Source organism: Pteropus alecto, unplaced genomic scaffold (assembly GCF_000325575.1).
Source record: "Pteropus alecto unplaced genomic scaffold, ASM32557v1 scaffold45, whole genome shotgun sequence".
NCBI lineage: Eukaryota > Metazoa > Chordata > Mammalia > Chiroptera > Pteropodidae > Pteropus > Pteropus alecto.
In genome coordinates this window covers 30,411,210-30,437,294 of record NW_006442491.1, presented here as the reverse complement: position 1 = coordinate 30,437,294, position 26,085 = coordinate 30,411,210, and the positions used below count along the sequence as shown (strand labels likewise).

General features: G+C 36.2%; 1 protein-coding gene across 3 annotated transcripts in view; it reads right to left on the bottom strand.

Annotated features, from left to right (window-relative positions):
• Nucleotides 1-26,085, bottom strand: part of NCOA3 (nuclear receptor coactivator 3) — a 94,601-nt gene that overhangs the window by 13,124 nt on the left and 55,392 nt on the right. For all 3 annotated transcript variants that reach the window (XM_006921895.3, XM_006921894.3, XM_015596972.2), the window contains 15 exons: nt 15,866-15,970; nt 14,817-14,989; nt 14,238-14,338; nt 12,835-13,009; nt 11,749-11,937; nt 11,478-11,579; nt 8,293-8,433; nt 7,862-8,009; nt 6,762-7,153; nt 5,718-6,586; nt 4,651-4,786; nt 3,463-3,657; nt 2,798-3,067; nt 2,573-2,699; nt 1,105-1,276 (listed from right to left, as the gene is read on the bottom strand). In XM_006921895.3, the coding sequence (XP_006921957.1) occupies nt 1,105-1,276; nt 2,573-2,699; nt 2,798-3,067; nt 3,463-3,657; nt 4,651-4,786; nt 5,718-6,586; nt 6,762-7,153; nt 7,862-8,009; nt 8,293-8,433; nt 11,478-11,579; nt 11,749-11,937; nt 12,835-13,009; nt 14,238-14,338; nt 14,817-14,989; nt 15,866-15,954 (3,279 nt within the window). In that variant the 5' untranslated portion in view covers nt 15,955-15,970. The remainder of the gene's footprint in view (nt 1-1,104; nt 1,277-2,572; nt 2,700-2,797; nt 3,068-3,462; nt 3,658-4,650; nt 4,787-5,717; nt 6,587-6,761; nt 7,154-7,861; nt 8,010-8,292; nt 8,434-11,477; nt 11,580-11,748; nt 11,938-12,834; nt 13,010-14,237; nt 14,339-14,816; nt 14,990-15,865; nt 15,971-26,085) is intronic.

Sequence of the window (26,085 nt, the reverse complement as noted above, 5' to 3'; positions counted from 1 at the left end):
TCAGCAGAGAACTGGTTAAACAGTGCTCAGTAATAGATTCTATTTGGCCATTAAAATTAAAGACGTATATATTAAACAGAAAAAGATGACTGACAATGATTTCCAAAAGGAAAATAGATTACAAAACTGGTTTAAAAGTCTGCTCCCATTTCTTTACAACACATACGGAAAAGTTACTGATGATTCTTTGTGCCCGGATTACAGATTTTTAACTTTTTCTTAATATGAAATTTTTGTGATTGTCAGATATTTATATAATTAACTATTTTATCATCAGAACGAAGAAAGCTGTTTCCAGCTTAAATAAAAATTTACAGGGCTATTCAAGCTCTGTAAATCTCTGTGTAACCCACACATCTACCCTCAGCCAGGTTGGACTCTGCTCCTCAGTGCCAGGGTCATTCGTGACTGGTACCCCTGGAAATGGACACCACCACTGTCTGTATTTCCCACCCACCCTTTAAGAAGTTCTGTGACAGTGTTCGCCACACTGAAGTATAATTCTTTCTGTACACGTCTCCTTAACGAAGACTGGGAACTCCTTGAAGGTCTCCCCTGATTACTGAATGCACAGACCTAACCAGAAGCCCCGCACCCCATATCTTTTAAATGAAAATAGCTACTAGAAAATGTATGTTTCCAAAACTACAGATTTGGGAATGGAACACCTCCATAAGGCTGCCCAGGTAATTGGGAATAGGGGATGATGTCGGGATGTTCACAGATTTACCATTATAAATGGGTTTAGTTGAACATTTTTTAAAAAGCTTGCCTCCTCAGAGTATACACTAGTTGGCTAGGTAGCAGAGAGAAGTAATTATAAAAATGAAGGCTCTTAGCTAACATAAGCAAAAGCAGCATTTTTAAAGAGTACACAGTAGTTTGACTGGATTTCTGTGGTTACTTAAAATTTTAACATCTTTATAAAATAATAGGTTTCTGAAACTATTATCACAATTATAAAGTATATTTTCTCAATTTAATGCTGGTATCCATGAATGTAGTAACGTAACACAAGTAACAGGAAAGATATACAGGCATTCTTGTACGTAGCTTCAGGTATGTGCACGCACACACTTCTGTGTCCATGTTAATGCTACCTACTTGATTTACAAGTTCAGGGATACCCAGAGCTCTGTCAATTTCTTCCAAGCCTGTGGCATCTGTGTTGCTCAAGAGTGTGTGCAGCTGGTCCAACAATGCTCTTTCATCGTTCTGTCCTTCTAGGTTAGAAGGAGGCCCAAGGAGGTCATCCAGGGAATTCCTAAGAAGTGGCCTAAAAAGAAACTTGCAATCAATTTCAACTTTCCTCTCCAAAATAAAAAAAAAATCATAGTAACTGTGCACAATATTTTTAATATACAATAATAACTCAAATACAAGTATAAATAATAAACGAACTGAGCAGTAGAGATGAGTAAATGGCATCAATTTAAATTTAAGGCCCACAATTTTAAACTCACCGGACCATCTTCAACTAGCATATCTAGCTTACACCTCCCCATCCCACCACCAAAATGTAACTGCTTAGACCCCTAGGCATTTGGAAGATAGCAGAGATTAGGGATGGGGGGTGGAGGGTGCAGTTTTCAAGACTATTCAAGAATAGAAGTGGTAGTAGTCATGATACCTGTAAGCTGGGAAATGAATAAAAGAACAGGAAAAAGGATAGAAATGTTGAACTATCAATGAAATGAGCCTAGGAACATGCAAAATAACTTTTTGTTATATCTGACTCACAATGTATTGATGAGCTCTAATATAAGTATATATTACAATACAAAACAAGTATAATACAAACTCCATACACCCACAGCAAGGTGCCACAGTTCTCCAACATATTAAAGGTACATGGAGCCAGAAATTTCTCCTCACTCAGAAAAATCCTGTGACAAAACTATTTGCTCTGTATGGGGTAGAGAAGCACTCAAGTTAATACTCATATTTACATCACTGTCTACTCAATAGATCGATTCATTTTTTCTTTAATTTATTGTAGAATTCGAGTAAGAATTGACACTGACATGTGGCCACTTTCATGCAAAAGAGTTACTGACAAAGCTAAATAAAAATTAAATACAAACATAATCCACAATCTTTCTTTTACAAAAGTAAGAGTGCTATAGTTCGCTGTCACTATTATCTCTGAAATGTTTCAAATAATTTTAGAGAAAAATTATCCAATCCTTAAAAATTAACTTTCCATAAAAGTGGGCTTACCAACTCTGACTACCATACACCTTGTCAAACTGGTGCTGAATGACCCCCTCCTGGAGGAGGGTTATGGCATTATGAGAGATCACTACCCCACGGAGGCTCTCAAGTTTGATACAGCTCAACAGTCCTGAGAGCTGAACAACATGGCTCCGTCTGCTTCCTCTTCCACAAATGCCACTGCTTGCGGCCTCAGCCTCATTCTTACACACAATTATTCAAGAAACACCCAGATGGGAACCAAGTACCTAATTAAACAGAGTTTTCCTCATTCTCCTTCAGGTTTGTTCCTGTGCTGATTCTTTTAGAGATAATCAGATGCTAACATTTTCTACAGAGTCACAAAATAAAGCCCCACCTATTCTGAGTCCCATGAGGGCCTTGTTCCATGGACAACATGCCATCTGGCCAGGAACCTGGTTGGTTAGATGGTGCTGCTTGGCCATAAGGACTGACCCCCATTCCCATGGGCATTTCACCAGGCCCTGGGGGTACAAAAAGAAAAGATAAATGTTCAAATAAGACAATAGCAAAAATTACCCTAAAACATCTATATATTTTTTTTTATAAAGGGGATGCTTACGCATTTGAAGCATCTGCTGTTGCTGCTGTTGCTGCTGCTGCTGCTGCTGCTGTAAAATTGGTCTCGCACCTGGGATGCTATTGGACCGAAGAGGCAAGGTGGGCATCGAGCCACCCACCGTAGGTCTGGGTAAAGAAGCACTATAATCCACTCCTGGTCTCCCCAAGGAGTTTGAACTCATAGGTTCCATTCTGCTGGCCTTTGCGTTTGGTAAACCCCAGTCTCCTGAGGACGGAGTCTGATTCACAGTCACGTTTCTGTTTGGTCCACCTACAAGAAGTAGAAATGATTAGGTCTTTTCCATATTATAATGAAATTCTTCTTATCTCACATAGGTACAGTCATCATACACAACATCGGCTGTGACAAAAAAGTGCTTTGCCATCCTATGAATAAGGCTAGCCAACTATTACGACATTTCTGATGGGCCACTATTGCTATATATTCATTACAGGTTAGAAAATGTCTTACATCAAAAGTCTCCTTAAGAGTTTAAACAGCCAAGACAGAATAAATGAAGGAAATACTCATGAAAGAAACACTGTGCTACTTACATTCAAAAGCCTATTACTTAATCCCAGTTATTTAAATGACTTTAAGTGTGTTAAATTTGCTTTTCCCAAAAGAAAAATTTTGATCATGAATACTAATTAGAAATAACATACCCATATTTGAACCATAATTTTCCTGACTATCCACCATTCTTGGATTCCCACCCAACATGGGTTGCTTTGGTAACATAGGGAAAGCACTGATGTTCTTCACTGGGGGACTCGAGCCAACGGAAACGGGGCTATCTAGAGACACTGCTCGGTTATATGGGGGACGGATGGACTGCACAGACTGTGGACTCCTCAAACCTGTTGAAAACATAGAAGCACAATACATATAAATATTCTGACGATTCAATACATAAATAATCAAGTATAAGACATAAATACCAATGCCCACCCAAGAATGTCTTTCTTACTAAAACAAACACTGTCTTCCTTTACAACATAAACACTAAGCACACACACACACACACACACAGTCTCGCATTCCAAACAAAGTAGAAACAAGAGTCTTGTTTGGATGAAGTACTAGGTGCTGATCTGCAGCGTGATACAGTCATTCCTATTATGCTTCACTTAATACTGAAAACATTACCAATGTTTCAAACTCCATAGGTTCTTCCATATGTACTTATTAAGTGGCTTCTCTGCTTAAAATTTTACAATTAAATGTAACAAGATAAGCTGCCTTCTAATCAAACAAGAAATGAAACTTAAATTTCCTTCTAACTTTTTTTTTTGCTTTTTCCAAACTAATTCATTGATCTGACTATCCTTTTCAGTTTAGGAAATAGTGCCACTGAAAATGAATAATGAATAACTATTCAGATAATTATGAATTATTCCTTTTCAATTTATACATATAATATATCCTTATTTAACTGATGAACGAGGAAACGTGGCTATACGAGAGAGGCTGGGTAAGAACTGACAAACATCAAAGAAGTCTCATAACTAGATGACAAAATTACGTAAATGCCAAAAGACAGGTTTTGAGCAGTTCTGGTTGCTTTTTAATCCAATCCACTGTGCCTAAGAAAAATATATGCCCTAGTACTTACCACTCATCCGCAGCAACCAAAGATGAACATTTTCCTATAAGTGCCATGATTACTGGCATATCAGTGAGCAATGGGAAATTTAAAAATAGGAAAATGTCCAAAACACATACATTATAAATTAGTATAAGAAACTGAAAAGCAGAGTATGCTAGTTGGATCCTTGACTTAGCATAAGAGTACATACAAGTGTTCAGAAAAGTTTAAAAGGTGGCAAGAATAAAACCTAGTTCTTTCTTACCCAGAGAATTTGTTCCTTGAAACATCTGTTGCTTGGTTCCCAGACTACTACTATTTGTGGATATGGAATTATTATAAAAGTCAGAACTGGTCAGATCACCAAGGATAGCATCTAGATTATCCAGATCACCAGATCCCTAAAAATAAATTTTTAAAAATTAATCTGTGTATACTACCAGTCACATAGGTATAAACATATTCATTGGAAGAAAACATGAAATGGGAACAAGTACAATACGATAGTTAACTGAAATAATGCCCAACTTAAAGGCAGGCTTATTATGAGCCCCCTCCCCTAAACTTCTTCCTTGAAAGAACAGTTTAAACTAAGATAAATACCTGGGTTTGGAAGTGCTTTCAAAGGGACTTTTTTTTTTAAATTTATACTAGATGTTTATTTCTCAAACTGTAGGATATTTTCCAGCTGACATTAGCGAGGATCATTCGCTGACAGAGATGTCTGCATCTACACATACCTTCTGAAAACAGGTATGACTAATAATAAAAGCAACAAGCTGATATTCAACATGATATTCATGGGCATGCTTTAAAAGGGGCTTTGGGTCAATAAATTTAGAGAACACTAGCTTAAACAAAGTTAAACAGACATCCTAATAATAGGATTTCTCCAAGATTTTAATTTTCTCAGGCACAAACTGACATCTCCCAAGACAGTGTTCCTCAGAGTTTAGGAAATGCTTACATAGAATGCGATTGTGTACATGAAACATAGTTTTAGATATAAATCAAAATTCTGTTGTTTAATACAAAAATTTTTTTCCTGTTTCTACCAATCTACCCATTCCAACAATAAACACCTCCATGAAAAATTTCAAACTGGCTAACAAGTTATCATCACAGTTTAAAATATATACATCTGATATTTCTAAATTACATCATAATATATTTTACTGACATCCAAAAGAATTAGAGAAATGACAGCTCAATGTTAACTTCCATTAAATAAATCTAAAATAGAAGATATGAATTTGCATAACACATTGTCTAACTCAGAAATGCACTGACGAGACACAATGACTAAGCTGAAATATACAGAAAACAAATTACCTCTTCATTTGCTTCCGTCTTAATTTTAGCGTCTTTCTCCTGACTCGAGCTAGGAACAGAGGAGCTGCTGCACTGACTCATTTTAGCGTCCACTCCCTCCACTTTGGGCTGTAGTTCTTTAGAGAGTGTGTCACTAGGATCATCCCTGTCCAGCAGGTATCTAAGCAGTGCGTTATTTTCCTTCTTCTTAGGACTTAGTTGCTCCTGCTTGACACTTCCTTCTACACAAGAGGTCGTACTACTGGTGTCCTTCCCGGTTGCTTCTGCGGTAATCTTGGCCACTTCGGCTGGTGAATTCCCATTCTGCAGCAACTTATGCAAAATCCGGTGCTTCTCTTGCAGCAGGGACCCATGCATGTTGGATGTGGAGGACACTCCTCCGGACGTTGAAGACGAGACCCCAGAGGGACTGGTGACGCTATTGGAAGAATCTTTACAAGTTGAATCCAGTGGGGAGTTGGTCAAAGAGGAATGACCCCGGTCATCAGAAGAGCAGGTAAGTAACTGCAGCAATTTTTTGTGGCCTTTGTTTTCCAGGGGACCCCTTTGGTTCTCCGAACCTTCGGCACTGCTCTCCTTACTTTCTTTCTCATTGAGGTGATCCCGGCTACTTGACTGACACATTGAACTCTCCACTGGATTCTGGTCACAATACAAGCCTAAGGGACTCTTGGAATCCTGACTGTTCACTTTACTTGGTTGGGTTATATTCATATTGGGAGAATTATCCAATTTGGGGCCTGGTGAAGACAGAGTAGATAAAAGAGACGTCCCTACGCCCTCACTGATAGCTTGAAGGGCACTGAGAGAGCTGCTAGAAAAGCTGTGGCTCCCAGTATTGCCAGAAGACCCCATGGGAGAGTGCACGCCTGGATTTGGAGAAAAATGAGGAAAAGAATTAGACTAGCAGATGGTATGCTAAAACACCGCTTAACTCTTCAGAGTTTCTATTACAAAATGAATTAACTTCACAAGAATTACAGTGGTATGGAAAGAAAAGAATTACCAAAGAAAAGGAAGAAAAGGAAACACCAACATGAATACCTGCAACAGGAGAAAACTGATGTGAGGCCATCTTGGGACTCCCGCGATTTCGGGGCGAGATCATGATATTCTGCTGGCTGGAGCCCAGCCCAGGGCTCCCATGGGGCGGGCTACTCATGCTGAGGCCATAGCTGTTGTTCTGGTAGGAAGACGGCGACTGCACGGCTGGCCCGGAGTTCACCGAAGCTATGTTACTGGAAGCCGCATACCGAGCTCCACTCATCTGCCCTGCGGTGCTGGGGTCGGCCAAGCTGTAGGTCCTGCTGCCCAGCATCTGTAAGCCTTGGTTTGGCGACATACTCATGCCGCCTACCGAACTGTTGCATCCGGCCACTGGAGGTCTAATGCCTTGTCCAACAGGATTTGGGTTTGGTCTATACCCATTCTGTTCCCTGCAAAGAAAGAAACATCAAACTTTTACTAAAAATTTACAGTCATACACAAAAGCCCTGAATCTGATTTTTTTTTTTAAAGGATGAAGTTAAGTGCCCAGGAACGTAACTTCTTAGGCATCATTCCAATATCTGGCGACAATTCCAATGTAGATATTATCAATTATTAACCTAATAACATACTTTTTAATAAGCTATGAAAGCTAAATAAGTGACACCACCATAGCACTGTGAAGGGCCAATAGCTATGTTAAGTGGAATCTCAGCAGGGCTTTGCTAGAGTGGCCATCTAAGGGTTAACGTGGAGGTGCTTGCAAACTACTCAAAATAATTAATGGATGAATATTCACGTGTTGTTCTTTTACCATCAGCAACAGCAACAACCCTTTATTCTTAAAGTCTACTTTCAAATTTTAAATTCAATCCCTAAAAGCAATGTAGTTTATCATTAGAAATGAAAGGTAACAGAGGGAGTCAAGACTTTATATGCTCTTTCAGCCTTCCCATCTCCCAGCAAGTAATTATTTAATGAATACACATTTTCACATAAAAATATAACCTTAAAGAAACATATCCAGGAATCTAAACACACTTCAGCAAATCTAACATCCTTGCTTTTTCTCATTACATTTCCTCTCTTTTACATTAATAAGAACACATCTTGAGAATGCTGCATTTGTATCAGAATACATAGTAATCTATCATTACCTCTGAAGAAAGTGGGTTGAGACAAAGCCATGACGATCATTTGTTACAGGATTTCGGAAGAGTTTGCTTTTGGTTTGTGCAGTCACTATAGTTCCATCAGCCAAAGAGAATCGATACACTGGAGTTTCTGCATGGCCATGGATATAAGCTGTGGGAGAAAAGATCTCATTACTATTAACTACAACTGGCAAACAGACACATAGAGGAGAGGAAAGAAAAATGTACTTCAAACGCAACATTTTCAAAATCCAGTGAAAGACTGGACCTGCACCAAAATTATGAACAATCTAATCTAAGAATGCTCGAAAGAATCATTTTCCTACCCACACACACAAAACAACAATTACGGTTCTTATACATACTTTGACATGCTTTACAGCATGTCAAAAACAATGACAAACGATATCAAGATTAACCTCAAAATTCTTTACCTTCTTGATAGTGACGTTTCTGGGACCATGACTGTCCATCATTAAGACTAAAAAATCTCTGGATACACCTTCGGATTATATCTTCAAAACCAGGTCTCATAGAAGATCTCAGTGAATTTGTATCTATATTGACAAGTTTTCCTATTAAACAGAAAATAAGGATTTAAATCCAACCTACTAGTATTTACTGTTGCACATGGCATGGCTTAGCACTAAAAAATAAAATAAAGACACTAAATCTTTGCTCCACCTTCTCTGATGCAAATTTCTGCTATATCCAGAGCTTTTCATCAACAGCATAGTCCCACTGCAAGCTCTTACATTAAGTGTTTTGCTCTACAGACAATAAGAGTGTATCACACAACTCCTTTGATTTTGTGAACATACAGAAAAAGTAACACGTCCAGATAACCTCAGGTTCATTTTCATTTAAGGAAAAATTCCACCTACCAATAAACTTGTTCATATCTGAAGATATTCTATCCCTGCAACTATGAAGCAAGAGAAAATACCTGCCTTAACAGCTAGCAGCTACAATTCTTCCATCTGAGAGGTGACTGCATTTTTGGACACTTAAAGTCTAAACTAGGAGGGTTAACCCAATACTCATGTCTTATGGAATTTTCTAACAACTTTTGCTTAATATCAAACACACTAAAGAGACGAAATATATACAATTCAAAAGTGCTATGAAATTAAAGAAAGTTTTGTGAAGATGGTCCTTAAAAATTGGCTGGCCTCTTCCTTTCTGAGCAGCACCAGGGAAGGCAGGTGCAAAAACACATCTTACAAAAAGTGGCGAAAAGGGAGTCAAGACCAAAGTGGTCGACCCATTTTCAGAGACTGGAATGACATGAAAGCACCAGCTATGTTCAGCATGAGAAATCTCGGGACAACACTAACCACAAGGACTCAAGGAACCAAGACCGCCTCTGATGGCCTCCAGAGTTGTGCTACTGAAGTGAGCCTTGCTGATCTGCAGAATGCTGAAGCTGCACTTAAAAAAATTCAAAATAATTACTGACAATGTCCAAAGGCAAACACTGTGTGATCAACCACCATGACATGGATCTCTGTGACAAAAATATACCCCATGGTCAAAAAATGTTAAACTACGATTGAAGCTCATGGTGATGTAAGACTACCAATGGTTGTTTTTGTTTGTTCTGCAGAGTTTAATTAAAAAAAATGCAATACTCAGATCCTAATGACCTATGCTCAGCAAATCCAGATGTGATGTAAATCATGACAAGAGGTACAGTGATTTTTTAAAAAGTGATCGATAATTTGATTCCAGACAGACTGAGAAAGATATAGAAAAGATTTGCCAATCTGTTTATTCTTTCCATGACATGGCTGTGAGGAAAGTAAAAAACGAAGAAAATCAAGTTTGTATTGGGAAAACTCATAGAGCTTCATGGTGAAAGCCAGTTCTGGAAATGCTAAAAAGGCACTAGTGTAGAATAAGCTCTTAGATACTAGCCATTAGTCTAAGAATCTGTTTAAAATTCAGGCCTTTAATAGTAAAAAATAAAAGTCTCATTAATGGGGTAAAAATGATTAAAGAGAAGAGACATATGCATTCCAGAGAGAGTGAACATTTGTGTGCTATGCCAAGAATAAGACAGATTTGTCCTCAACCACCTCCCCTGGACCTAGCTCTGAAAGCCACATGACAAACACAAAATAGATACTCAAAAGAAAATGTGTTAAATAAAACACATCAGGGACAGAGGATAAAAAATCTCCCCAAAGGCCAAAAAAAGTATTGTGTGGAGTGCAACAAACCTCCTATGAGGAACGGACAGCAATTGGAATGTACCAACTCTATAGTTCGATGGCTCTCAGATGTTACACAACGTGATTTTTTGGGGGGGGCCTGATAATTTCTAACTTTATAATAAATATGTATTGCTTTTATACTAAGGAAAAAATATTGATAACTTTTAAAGGTTCTACTCGCTGAACTGCTTGGGTAAAGATGTTTTATTTAGTATTTTTAGTAACAAAATATGAAGTATTGTTATTTAAGGAAAAATGTAGACTGCCAAATCCTAACAGATCCAGCAAAAAAAACCACACTAAAAGGATAATATAACACATAAAAATTCTTCTCACAAAGTTTGATGATCTCAAGGTAAGTTAACAGAAAATTTTCCAATATAAAGTAATATTCATCAGTGTAAATAGATTGACAATTTAAAATACAAATAACTAACTTTGTTTTTTTTCATCTGTGAAAATTAATCTCAAGCGACCTCTAGAAAAGTAGCCTGGCATAAAATGATTGATGACTGCAAAAACAGCTATTTTTACAGTAAAATATTATTATGTATGTATGTAATATATATACATATGCATATATGTATAAATATACACATGCACATATATATATAGTAGCTACAAGTTAAGTGTTTATTTAAACATACTCCAGTTTACCAAATTAGTTACTGAAGGTCCACATGATGGACATAAAACCAACAGTACATGCTCTGACGTCGAGCAGACTTAGCTGCAAATTCTCTTCTTATTAGCCATGATCTTGGACAAGTAACACAAACTCTCTGTCACCAGGCCTGTTTCCTCAATCTCTGAGATGTAGTATATGTGACAAACCCTTGGCCATCACCATTTAGGGTCAGATGATCACAAGAGTGACTCTGAATGATCACAAGGTGAATACAGATAACATTCCCTCTGTGTTTAATTTCATCATTGTGCCTTAGCTTTATCAACCACACTGGCTTTAATTCTTTACTCCGGTGGTCAAAAAAGGGTGTCCAAGATTAAAATAAAGCTCATGTCAAGATTACGCCCAATAATTCTCATTCAAATCACCGATACCTTTGAAATTTTATTCCTTTATGAAAAGTGGGTTTGAAGTTAGAGAAAAGAAATAATAATCTCTGACTTAAAATAATATTTAGATAGAAGGCCAGGTACCTCTACATTTATTTTTAATTTATTGAGGAGATTTTAAGTGTCAAATATACCCAACTCAAACGCTAAGGGTTTTAGTGACACTCTCTCAGGGTTGTATAAGAAAAATAGGAAATAATCTACACAAAGCATTCATTACAGTGGTTGCTGGCACTTAAATGATAATGCAGGCTGTAGAACAGTTAACTTTTCTAAAAGTTTCCAAAATGAACAAAATGTATATACACAATACACAAAGTTTTTACCTGAAAGATCATGTCTAGTAATAAAGCTCTCAGGGTTTGCTGGAAATGCTCTTTCTCCTGTAGTAATGCGGCGTGCGACACAGATCATACAGGACTGCAGATCTACGATAAAAATTTACCCAGGTAAGGAACATACATAACTTTTAAATATGTCTGTACAACTGGCAAGTAAAGACATGAAATGCAGTAAAAACTGTAATGATAGGAGTTATAAAACTATAAGTTTAACTGCCATCTGCTTGATAAACGTCACGCACGTGACCTCTCTTACCTTCCCCTTCCTCCATCATCGCACGTGGCTGAGACAGGGCAAAGCACTGCATGGTCTCATATCTCTGGCGTGTTTCAGGACTAGTGTTTACGTCTTCCAGAATATCATGTGGCATTTTCATCAACATACGGCAATTAAATGTATGGCTTTTTTGTCTCTGGGTTTCGTTTGTCCAAGCAACTCCATTAACTTTGGAAAACAAATTGAAAGGAGTTTTGAAAGCTGGTGATTCAGGCGATGACCATCATCAAGAATTAAGGCTGTATTTTTTCATTACACAAGTTTTCCATAGTAACGTCTGTGCTAACATTTCAAGGTGGCAATACAGCAGAGTTCCCCCTTTTCCACAGTTTTAGTTACCCATGGTCAACCATGGTCCAAAGCTATAAACTGGAAAATTCCAGAAATAAACAATTTATAAGTTTTAAATTGCATGCCATCTCACTCCACCTGCCCAGGACATGAATCATTCCTTTGTCCAGCATATCCATGTGGATACACCACCTGCCTGCTAGTCAGTTCATACCCATCTTGGTATCAGATCGAGCATCTCTGTACTGTAGTGCCTGTGTTCAAACAACCCTTATTTTACTTAATATTGGCCCCAAAGAGCAAGAGTAGTGATGTTGGCAATTCAGATACTCCAAAGAGAAGCCATAAAGTGCTTTCTTTCAGTTAGAAAGGTATGCATATATGTATGTATATATGTATGTATGCATGTGTGTGTATATATATGTGTGTATAGGAAAAAACAGTATATTTAGTGTCTGGTGTGATCCACGGTTTCAAGCATCTACACTGGGGGTCTTGGAATATATCCTCTCTGGATAAGGGGAGACTGCTATATATAGAACTTTGGAATAATTTCAATTAAAGTAGAAATCTCACTGTATATTTTGGCCACGTTAAATGTTTACCATAATCTAAATTCATTGAGGTCATATTTGAAAATTTTGCTATTAACCACTTACCTTTCTACACAAATTTAATCACTTGGTTCCTAAAAAGGTATGCTCAATTTTCTAAGAAATGGTCAAGAAAAAAATTTTTTTCAACTTATTTAGAAAATACACATTAAAAGCCTACCTGTAGATTTTGGTAAGTTTTTAAGAAAATCCTTTCTGTCTTCTTCATGCAAAATATTGTAGACACTTGTGTTAACCAGGTCCTCTTGCTTATATTGCAGGTATTGTGTGACATTTTCTGACACAAATACAATGTTTCCATCACGATTCACCACAAACAGGAAACCATCCAATGCCTAAAGTGGAATATGTTGATATGGGATATTATGGACTGAACTATATTATATCATTTGAAGCCTAAACCCTCAATGTGATTGGAGATAGGGCTTCCAGGAGGTAATTAATGAAGTCATAAGGGCAGGCCTCTAATTCAATATGACTGGTGTCCTTATAAAAAGAGAGAGATGCCGGGGATGCACAGAGAAAGGACATGTGAGGTCACAGTGAGAAGGCAGCCATCTACGAGCCAAGGAGAGAGGTCTCAGAACAAAATCAAGCCTGCCAACAACTTGATCTTGGACCTGCAGAACTCCAGAATTTTAAAAAATGATTTTCTGCTGTTTAAGCAGTTTGTGGTATTTTTTTATGGCAGCCTTAGCTGACTAAGACACTGACCTTAGTACTAAGAATTTGAAAAAACTACTGCTGATTTAACAATAACTGCAAACAACTATCAGCCACCATTTCTTTTAACATTAGCGCCATTACCACAAGATTTTATAAAAAATAATTTGAAAAAAAAGACAAATAGTCAATATAAAATCTGAATTAATGTCTAATCTAATTTTTGAAGATTTACCTCTTCAAAACTTTAAAAATAAGAAAATCACCCTCCGCACTTCCTATTTTTCCATTTGATACCAAATCAAGCTACAGGAATTACACTACTCCGTAATGAGAATTTACAGAGGAACTGAACTGATCAACTACAAAGCAGATGGAGCAAATTACTTCAAACAAAAATAGTTGACAAGTGAACTTTACGAAAGGTTTCAGACCCAGACTTCAAGTAAGAGAAACATTCTCTAAGTGCTATAGATTAATTATGTCTATTTAAGACAGCTACTTAGAAAACAATGCAATTTTTAAGCCTTAAAAATTCCTCGAGAATGTAAAATTATATGATCATGCAAAAATGCACCAAAAAGTCTGAGCTAAGATATGCCCAAATATAACCTTTGTGAAAGTGTGCATTACCTTTCCTCTCTGGCTTCTTTTTATGTTTTGTTTGCTTTCTCAGTTTGCAACTAAGTTTTTATGAGGGTCCCCCTCCCCCATGGGACCTCTTGAGTTTTATATACATGGTAAATCTGAGAGCACTTTACTATCATCATACTCAGAATATTGAGTTCTGTCTCATAAAAAGAAAGATGTGTTTTTGTTCTTATTACCTAACCAAAGTTTCAACAATTTCTTTTTAAAGAAATCAACAGAGCTTACTGGTAGCTGAAACCATATACTTGCCTGAAGTAAAAGTGGTCCTAAGGAGTCTTTGTCAATAACTCCCTGTCCTGTAGAAGATACATCAGCTTTCTGAACATCATCATCATTGGAAATAGCTTTTCCTAAAAAGACAGAAAGCAGTACTACAAATAGCACACATATCAGTGACAGATTATATCCACCTTCAAAGAGTCCCCAGAACAGACACAAAGAGGCACGCACACACATGCATATGTACACACACAACATTTCCTAATAAGAAAATTATGCCACAATATTCAAATGTTAAAATTAAATTTTAGAGTTACCCAGGAGGGCGGAAGATACCCTAAATTTTCTTTCACTACTAAACATACTACTATCCCATGGCTTCCTGAAAGGGAACTAACATGTGACAGGGTGAGCAACACTGGCCTTTTTCCAGTTCTGTTAACGGTTTCCTAAAGAGCAAAGCTGGTCAACTCATTTGTCCACTCCCACAGAGGCTAGCCTGATTAGCAGCAGTCCCTACCTGATCAACAAGGTAAGAAAAAGGCAATTGTAAACACGGTTAACGAGCTCCTTCTAAAAGACTTGAGTGTTGTTCTTACTTTGTATTACCTTGCTCTTTTATTTGACGTATCTGTCTTACTGTTTCCTTTAAAATTGCACATTTATCTGGTTTGACATTGAAATTGTCAATATCACTAAGATTAGCAGATATCAGTTCAGCCAATTCTTCAATATATTTACTCTCCTGCTCCCGTCTCCACTTTTCACCACTGCAGGTAAGACTAAGAAGAGGAAGGGGGAAAAAAAGCCATGAATACACCTATCATAAAAGAGCCATAAGCAGAATCAGTCCCTATACCACACCATTACCTTTCTACATAAATAAACTAAATTTAGCCCATAGAAACTATCAAAACATTGCCTTGGAGAAGTAGTAGAATATAGCAGAAATTCACGCGAACAAATTCAAGTCCATCTTTTTGTTAGCCCAGTGGGCATGAGCAGAGTTAGTCTCAGTTTTATTATCTGAAAATTGGGGATAAAGTCTTTACCTCATAGAAACAATAAAACTAACAAATAATAATAAAAACAGTCGTAGCTAGGTATTAATGATGAAGTTTTATGAATTGTAGATTATTTTTATTTTTCACCTATCACATTAAAATTCAAATGATACTGACCTTGGCAAATACTAAAAAGGCTACAGAATATCACTGCAAAAAATGCAATATTTTATTTCTATTTTTTAAATGTCTAAATTCAGAAAAATAATGAAACCTCACATATGCAAAAATATCAACTTATAACGTGTTCTTAAAAGATATTAAAGATTCTTATTTATAACAATCTTGGTTATCTATTCCTAACTCCTACCTCTTCCGCTGAGAAATGCTTCCTAAAGTATCACAGACTGTTAGTATAATATTCTCACTCCTATCTGAATCAGTGAAGAAGCTTCTATTACATCATAAGGATGTCCATCTCATTACTGTATCACTACTTACTATAAAGCAAAATAATAGTACTTAAGCGAAGACAAAAACCAAAAAAAATCAAACCAGAGAATATAAATAACAGAACGTCGAAATGTTATCTTTAAACCAAAAAATAAAGGCAGGGGGATGGAGACCTTGATGAAGCATCATGAAATTGCCTACCCTTGTCCTGGGGTATCACATGGCAATTTGCGTTTTCGTGAATCAGGGAGCAGTGGATCCAAGGAGTTTTCTCCTAATCCGCTCATCATGAATATACATCAGCAACTAAGAAAGAATAGTAAGATAAAAACATTATAAAATATCCATGACTCTGAAGGTGTTATATGCTTGAATGACTGAATCTTGTAATTCAGAATTAATTTCCCTAAATGGTTAGATAATTCTCAATATTCTTTATCATAAATGAATATTCTGAAGACAACCTCGGAGTTCACATTCCAGTTTAGTTATACAGAACAGCCAACTCGTAGACAGAAATGTTTCTCAAGTCCTACAAAAAATGTGAACATGAATACCTCAAAAAGAATTGGACACCTTCTTCATATTTAATAACAAGAAACAAGGACCACAAACTCTTCCACTGATAAAATCTTACATTTTATTTATATCTGAGTTAAGCACAAATAAGAGTTTACCTTGTCATTTGGTAAGAAGTATTCAAATGATAAAAGTCTAAATTATTTCAGGCTCAAGGTAGTATATTTTTTCCTTTAGATCATTTCATTAATATTTATCATCCAATGTATTTTTTTCTGTTACTTCAAAATAAACCTAGATCGTGTATATAACATGTAAACTCCATTACAGTCTGCTTAGAAAAGCACAACATTAAAACCTAAGGTGGGGCGGGGGGATAGATTTTGACAAGATCCATAAAGCAACAATTACTTTAATATTAACTGACAGAAACATAATATGCTTTGGTTAAAGTTTCATTAAGAAAATAAATGTAGGGTATTTCTTGTTGGAAAAAAGAGCAGATTTTAACACTTAATAGCTCATAATCTTAAGGCATTTACTAAGCCTTCACTAAGAATTTTATCCTGAACTCTTATTTAGGAAAGCAATCATTGTTCTAAAGAATTCCAAGTCAACCAAGAAGTTCAAACATTCCAAACGATTTTTTTTTAACATGCTAAAAAATGCATCTTGCATTCCATCTAGATTCTCTGAGACATGTTAAAGAACATAAATTTCCACTAGGTGGCACAATACTACCGGGAAGGGAGATTAAATAAAAAAGCAAAATTTCACACAAGATACTCATCAAACTTAAAATATGTAGCTTAAAGAAAAGCAAAATCACATGATCATTAACCAGGAGTTCTAGATTACAACATTGCCTTTACAGATGCTCTAGGTATGAAATGAATACCAATAAAATTCATTCTACCTACAATTTTGGTAGCAAAATATAAGGCTGAAAAGCTGAGATGTTTTAAAGTTTGGAGAGTTGGGTTTTTTTCCCTCAACATAAAATAAAGGAGAGGAAAAAAACTTAAAATAACTGATTATTAGTGGCTTAATGTTATGATTTTAAATCATACTCAGAATACAATCAAATCACAGAAGCCTTTCAAGCCCCTGAAACGATAGTACAGAAAGGCCTAGAGTTGACTTTTCATGGAATCTGAATCCAAAGTCCCAAAATGTACTCAGTATTTCAATATAAACTCAACCACACAGATCCTTGAGCCATTTTTACAATTATTTTCCTTATCTGAAATGTTTCTACTAGAGTTCTACGCTATACTACTTATATATATTAATATGACAAATGCACACTTTAAGCTTACAGCTGTCCCTCGGTATGTATGGGGAATTGGTTCCAGGACCCCTGTCAGACACCAAAATCTATGGATGTTCAAGTCTCTTATATAAAATGGCACAGAACAATGCATACTGCCAGTGTGCATCCACAGATTCCCAACCACAAATCGAAAATACTGTTGGATGCAAATGAATACTGCTAGTGTGCATCCACAAATTCCCAATCACAAATCGAAAATACTGTTGAATGCAAAACCCATGAATGTGGAGGGCCAACTATATAGTTAGTAAGATATTCTATGTAATTACTTCAAATATAGAATAATAGCAATTTAGAATAACTTCCAATGCTATCAAAATCTAATGTTGCCTATTTCTATATTATAGAAGAGTAAGAAGTAGAACCATGATAAACCAGATTTAAAATGAGCAAGAATTTTAGAGCAATTGAATAAAATGTATCATATAAATATTATAGGTCTTTCTACACATAACAATTAAGCTATGGTACACGTTTCAGCTTAGACATGAACAGAATACAACAAACTTCTAGAAAAGGAATATTCCTAAACTTTAGTTCAGGCTAAAAGGCAGCAAAGAATTACATTTGCCAGCTCAAAAGCCATGAGAATGTTGTATATCGCTTAGCAGCATTAACTAGCTTTCCTTTTGGTCATTTGCAATTAAGATGGGGGAAATCTTGATTGTATACAACGAACTAGCCAGATGGACAAGGATACAGGAAGTACTCACTCCCTGTCCAAAAGGAAAAGATATCAATCAACAATGCTAGTGTCACTAAGCAAGCAAGAAGTTATTTGGCAGGGACCTAAGAAAAGCCATGCCATGAAAAATGGGGAGGAGATAGGTTACCTAGTAAAACTCAACTGGTATAGAGACCAACTAAAATATTATACTTTTCCTAAATTAATAAGGGAGAGAGAAGAGGATAACATCTGTTGCAGTACAGTGCTGGGCATATCACATATTCTGTGTAATTTCTCACAGTGACTCTCCAAGGCATGTATTATTATTCCCATTATATGAATAGGGAAACACCTACATAACTTTCCATTAGATCACACACAGATACTGGATGGCAGAGCTAGGATTACAATATTTTCAAACTTTATAACCAAGAAAATAATGTATCATGTTCCTTGGGCATTTTACCTCCCCAAACCATTTATACTAATGAATCACGCCATCCCCAATCAGTTAACCAGAAAATTTCTCAACTCATCAATAAGAATACAGAAGTTGTTATTCCAGGCTTAGGGGCATGCAGTATTAGGGATAGAGGCAAAGAGTTGTTCAAGATGACAGGTACTAAATGCTACTAATTGCCCTCAAGCCCCTAAAACTAATCATTATTCTACAAGTCACCGGATAAATTGCCCTCTGAAGTGGTCTAGTATTAACCATGACCTTATTTCTACTTGAGATGAACTCAGTGGCTCATACAGTAAGAAAAAAAACTTGAGATCAGAAAAGCACGAACTATACCCTAAAATTGTCTGTTGAGTATTTTTATTCTTGTGTTTTATAAGATTAAATGCTCTTTGACTATCCCGCCAGTAATTTAGTTTATTCGTTAGGCTTGTTTGCCCAACTCAAACAAGGTATGATTAATATGCTAATTAGGGAGTGTTTCTGGGTGTCTCCTGAGAATCACAGTAACTCAAGGAAAGTTTTCAAACAACTGTGGATTTGAATTGATTTACTGAAAACTGCTTGAAGCACTTTGTAAAAGCAAAGACTGTTCAAGCCAATTAGAAAAAAAAAATTTGCTCTTGGAAAAAATTTATGAGACATTCATACATAAAGCCATCACTCAAAGCTCAAATTCCAAATTGACACTCTTAAGACATTTTGGTAGAGTCATCAGCAGTTAGTCTAAAGGCTTAATCCTACGAGATTATATTTTCTAAAATATCAAAGGTTTTATTTCAATTTACGGTGCAGCTCCAAGAGAACCAGCACCATGGAGGAAAGAACTAAAAGAAATATAACTTGTGTATTTTTAGGGGTCAGGCAGAGGCCAGGGAAGAGACAAGTCCATAAACATGGAACCACTATAAAAGCTTCCTCATCAATAGAATGACTCTTCCAGTGAATATCTCCTATCTATATGTTTTAATTTAACCCTGGTAAACAGGATAAGAGCTGAAAAAAGACAGGAGGAAGGAAAAGAGGGGAAAAGTTTCAAATAAAAACTAACTGGCAATCCCCTTTCCTTTTTGTTGCTGATGACCTGTTATGTTTAGTAGGATAAAGTATAAACCACCTGATGCAATCCATATGTCAATTTAATTCCATTTCAGCTCAAACATTTGCATGCCCAGAACCATTTTAGATCTAGCAGTAGAAATGACTGACACCACACACCGCTAGAACGCCCAGCCTAGCAAAAGAAAATAAACAATTATAACAGCATAATTTCATAAGTGTTAAAAATGAATGCACCGTAGTAAAGTGCCATGGGAACACAGATGATAGGAAACCTATCAGTCTACAGTTTTTTCAAAAAAGAGAAAAAGCATATATAGTGTCTAAAATAAACTATCTTGTTACAGACATATACTAGAAAACGGTATCATCTCAGGTACTGGTCATTCTTTTCCTCTATCGTTTACAATGCCAGCAAAATTTAGAAAGGGGATACCAGACAGCAAGTAAAACATTTTAATATGTAAGTTGAGATGAAAAGCATCCTAATGTAAATTAACTGTCATTTTTATCCACAGGTTTCATTCTCTCTTCTCCCTTCCTATGTTTGCCTTTTCATTCTCAATCAACAAGCTGACCACAAAGGGCCTTCATGTTAATGCTCCAGTTTAAACCTGAAGAAGTTGAACTCAAACACAAACTCTCCAGAGGCTCTCGTACCAGAACTGGGCATACCAATTAGTCAACAGGTGCTAGTTGGAACTGGAAGCTTGTTGTCAAGAGAATACTCAACCTCTACATGAGCAACAGAGTTGAAGTTCACAAACATACACAATGCAGAGGGAGTTAAGCGAGCCAATTCCATTTAAATCATATTACCCTCTCCTGACAGCATACTAACTAGTTGGGTAATTCTTTAGTTTTAAAGGTTATACTGACTCCTACCATTTAAAGCACTGAATTTATCTCATAGGTAGAAACAGACCTAAACTTGAGCTTCATAAACCTGATTTCAGCTTCATTCTGAACATACTATCAGTTATATTTCTTCCTCATCCCCACCACCACTATCACCAGCCACCCAAATGACATACACTGAAAGAGATTTTGACAAAGGATGATGACTGAAATAATTCTTTTTTTGTTTTTAACATTAAGTAATTAATTTTAAACCTCCCCTTCACCTTTCTTCTATCTAGAATACTCCTAACATCTTTCAAGATCAAGTTCAACTGCCACCTCTGGTGAAACAACTCTCAAGTCTCCTGTTTAGACAGTTTTCCCTTCTTTAGCCTAATCACTTTTCATACTTTATTACATTTTATAACACTATACTCGAGTCTGTTCACTTTTGTTTCCACTTTCTACACCGCAAGCTCTAAACCATTATAAAAACTTGTATGAGACTATTTTATTGCGAACTCCTTTGTTCGTGTTTTTACTACCACCACCACCTCCCCCTTGTTCTTTTTTCCAACTTCCATTCTCTCTCCTTCCCGGCTGTATTTCTGACCAATTCCACAATCTTCCTAAATTACAGAAAAGATTCACGTTGGGGTGGGGTAAACACTTTGTAGAACATTTTTGCTTCTTTCTGACATGTCATTTTCACTTGAGTATTACCCGTTCCAAAAAACAGAAGCCTATCAAAATGAAACTCAAGGGTTTGAATTCTTCAGCTGATTTACTACAATACAATAAAAAGACAACGGGGATTTGTTGAAATCAAACTTGAGAGCTGAATCTCAATTTTACTAAAAGGTAAAACTGTCACATGTTAAAAAGCTTATCACCTCTGAAAACTAGGAATAATTACACCTCACATATTCATATGTTTATTGTGAGGATGAAAAGCAATACAAAGCAAGCACAGGGAATATGCTTGGCACAGGGAATAATGGTGAGCCCTCTGAGGTACACAATACTAAGAACAAAGATGTGTGCTCAGCAACACTAATTCTGCTCTCATTTGGAAAACAAATAGCTACAAATATCCCATATGGCAACAAATTAAAAAGATTCAGACAAATAAATAAGCCAGAACAACTCAGTATGACCTCAACTTATAGATAGCTGACTGGAATTCAAAACAATTTCCCACTGAAATCGTGTAATGAGTTGTAGCTAGTAGCTAAAAAATGCTGTAAAAACAGCATTTCACAGATATCTGTGTTCTTAAGGTAAACAGGTATAACTGAAAATTAAGTAGACACCTTTTAGAAGATTCTGAAGAGGACTTCCAAACACCTTCAAAGGAACTACTTAAAGCACACAATGCTGGTTCTTTATGATCTCTTTTTACTTCTAGATTTGCGGTTTTTCTTTGATAAACACATCAAAAGTTCTGTTTACACCTAAGGTTGTCCCTTGGCACAAAGTGAAAATATAATCAGCCAAGAAGGAGAGAAAGAAGAGAAAAACAAAGTTTTTAGCCCCCCTGGGATAAGTGGTAAAGCACTGGATTATGAAAAGCGGTGGGGAGTTAAGGGGGTATGTGCAGAGCATAAATAAAAATCTGATATAAACGTAATTAATAAGCAATACAGATGTAAAGGAGAGATGGGCACAACATGTGCCACATTTGCATATGTTGCAACCATTCTCCTAATCCAGTCTTTCTAGCTACCTCAAAGAAGAAAGGTATCAGAAGAAATGTTAAAATTTAAGAGCTGAGGACATTAGCCACCTGGTAACCAAATGGCAGAGAGAACAGGAAAGCTGCTATAGGAGTGGTACTAAGCAAGCAATGAACAATACAAGGAATGGTAACTGTGGGTCAACTGCAAGTCAGATATTCTTAAACTGGAGTGCTTGCAGAGTAAATAACAAAGTAACCAGACACTTCCCCCTACAGGACTGAAATTAGCTCGTCTACCAATGTCAAAAACTGAAAGATGCTGCAGTGGGTTTACTTGTGACACTAACATTTCAGAAATTAACAATGTGGAAATGAAAGGTGATAAAGCGATTTGAATTAATTTTTTAAAAATTAAAAAAGATGGAAGAGAAAGAGTAAGATGTATCAAAGGAAAAACACATTTTAGCTAGATTTCTTTCTCTAAAAGCAGAGGTTAGAGCAGATGGTCTCTAACTCCAGCAAGTCGACATGGCAAGTCTGACTCAGAAGACTTCCTGAATGGGTCGTCTTCGCTGCAGGTCAGTCTGTGGCTCAGTCCTTGCTGTTTCCACTGTTTTGTTTTTTTCCTTTTTCTTACTTCACAGTTTGTTACTCTTCATAGATTGTAATTCCACTCCTAGCCTAAATAATTTTACATTCAAAAGAATCCTTTTTAAAAAAAATGTTTCCATATCTCTGGAAGTTACATATCTGGTAAGAGAATTTCTGTCTTCAAATCAATCTCCAAAAGTCATTACTGATTTCAGGATGACAATAATACAAAAAATGAATGAAAACATACATATCAAAGTCCAAAAAGAAAATAAGAAAGCACTCTTAACATCATTTACCTGTTGCAAGGTGGGTAACACTGGTAACAATGTTAAAAAGTATCATTCCAAATTGAAGAATTACTTCAACTGCCTCCCTATTCCCTTCAAAATATAGCTACAATTCCATGTGGAGTTAAAAATCTGTGCCTCTAGGTCATGACTGCTCCAAGGGAAGAAATTTTCAACAAGCAAGAATATAAAATACTGAGGAACTAGACTAAAAGAGCATCTCTCAAATAATTTAAAATAAATCATAGCTTGGTTTTTTGTGGCTGTTCAAAGGTCAGTTTCATCATTCATGACTTTAAAGAGCTTCTTTCTATACTTCATAAAACCTGCCTAGGCATGTCTAGTAAATGAAGCTGGGGGTAACTCATTATTACTAGAGAATATCTGAGGCAAAAATTTAATTATAAACTCCTGTAAAATCATTCATACAGCTAACCTGGCTAAAACCAAAACCAACTTCGGCAAGTGTCCTAAGAGTGGTCGCTAATTACGAGGAATGTAACATACAACACGGTAACTATAGTTAACAGTGCTACATAATATATAGGAAAGTTAAGAGAGTAAATCCTAAGAGTTCTCATCACAAGGAGAATTTTCTTTTCTTATTATATTTATATGTGATGATAGTTGTTAACTAAACCTATGGTGGTAATCATTTCACAATATATGCAAACCAAATCATGACACTGTATGCCTTAAACTTATACAGTAATGTATGCCAATTTTTCTCAACAAAATTAGAAAAAAAAAAGGTTTTAATAAAAGAGTAATTGCTCTTCAACATACTGAGTGCTGTCCACATAGACAAAGGAGATCAAATCTCCTATGCCATGTGCTTGGGATGAACTGTTGATCAAAACAGTTTTCTGCCTTCAGTGAGCTGTTGACCAGTATCAGAATCAATAAACTAGTAACTATAAAATCACAAAATGAATTTTGTGCTATAAAAGGTCTCCAATGAAAATTACTGCCTGATCTATAATTCAAAAGCAGAAACAACTGAGTATTAGAGTATACAATGTTATACAATTGTTCAAAATCCTAAACTTCTGCGGTCAATTTGGTTCTTATTACTGAGAGAGACAGATTTAGGTTAAAGACAACTGCATGTCCTTGAAATTGGCCAAACTTTCTGGTTAGCTCAGCCTCTTCCTGTTTAAGCAAGACAGAAGAGAGACAGCTGTAACAGGAACTGGCTGTGCCTACAAGGCAACAAATACATACAGCAAGGTGAAAGGTTTAAGTCAAATGGTTCTAGAGTTCCAATCAAATTCACCGGTTCACTGCTTCTCAACCTTTTTGATGTCAGGATTCCTTTATCTCTTAAAACTAGGAACCCCGAAAGTTTCTGTTATTTGGGTTACAGCTATCAATATTTACCATATTATAAATTAAAATTCAGAAACACTTGAAATAGCAATTCATTTTATAATAAGCCCATTATGTTAACAAAAACAATTTATGAAAAATACCTTTCCTAACACAAAACAATTAGGTGAGAAAGGTGGCATTGTTTTACCCTTGTACAAATCTTATGTCTGACTTAATAGACAGCAGGATTCTCTTATCTACTCCATTCCATCTATTGCAATATGTTATTTTGGTTAAAACATATGAAGAAAATCCAGCCTCAAAAAGATATGTACTCATAAAAGGAAAGGCTATTTCAATAGTTTTTATAAGTAATTATAATTTTCCTTGATAGTCTGCTAAAACTTGACAAGTGGTACTTTCGTTAAGGTAAGTTGCAAAGTGAAATCTGAAATCATACTAATGAACATTCACACTGCTACATTAAAATATACTGACCTACCTTGCACGCTGAACAAATCGTCTACCCATGCATGATTTTATAACATCAAACATTGTCATCTGGATAATACTGATTAAGCAGATGATCAAATACTGATATATTTCATTATACAATATCAAAAACACATTAATATCGCCACCCATCTCACCCTAAGAGTCTTTTGAGTACTGAGAAGCTGTCACACTCATGATGGCAGATTCAAATTTACCAGGGTTATAATTTTCACTTTAAAACTCAAATTTTATCACTGTCAACAAATACCATCAGATGTTTCCCTTGAAGTGATAGGTTTGCCTTGCTCAATTTTAAGAACTTGTCAGCCAAAATCCACAGTTTTTCAGTCATTCTTTCAAGTAAAAATGGTATTCCACTAGAAAAGTGGCCAGTTCGGTACACAAGCCAATCACACTGCTGCTGCCCAGTATCATGAGATTGTTGTACCACGTATCACTAGCACAGGAAAAGATCAAAATTCAAAATAGATTTCTACCAAACGCATATCGCTTTTGACCCATTGTAAAGTCAAACAATCTTAAGATGAACCATTGTAAGTTGGGGACTATCTGTATAAATAAGCCATGTTATGAGATCAAAACAACAAAGGACTTTCTGATAAAATGACATCGTGGATTATTGCTTTCAACCAAACATACTCTCCCCCTTTACTCCGAATGCAATAATGACAAATAAAATTTATTTTTTATCAATTTAGAAAGGCATAGTCATGCTTAAACATAACAAATATGTCTTTGGACCAAAACACAGAGTAAACATACAGCAATGAACTGATGACTCCATGAACCCAGGAAGCTCCAGGACCAGAAACTGGCAAAGGCAGTCAGGAAGTCAAATCATGTACAAGGTAACAAGAGCAAAAGCAAGGCCCACAGGTAAAAACCAAACAAAAATGCCTGAAAGGAAGGTGAAAAAAAGCTATTATTAATAGTTACTGATTATCTCAAACTGTCACCTGCAGCTGTAGAAGAAAGAGTAATACATGCAAAACCTGGGTCATGCTTATCTCTGATATTGCAATTAATACTTCTTCGGAATAGAATCCTGAAGCTAAACCGAAGGTATGGATGGTAGAAATGGGTGAAGTCAACAAAAATAGAGCTAGGGTTGCCAGGAGCAAGGAAAAGAGGATACGTGAGGGCATCAAAAGAAT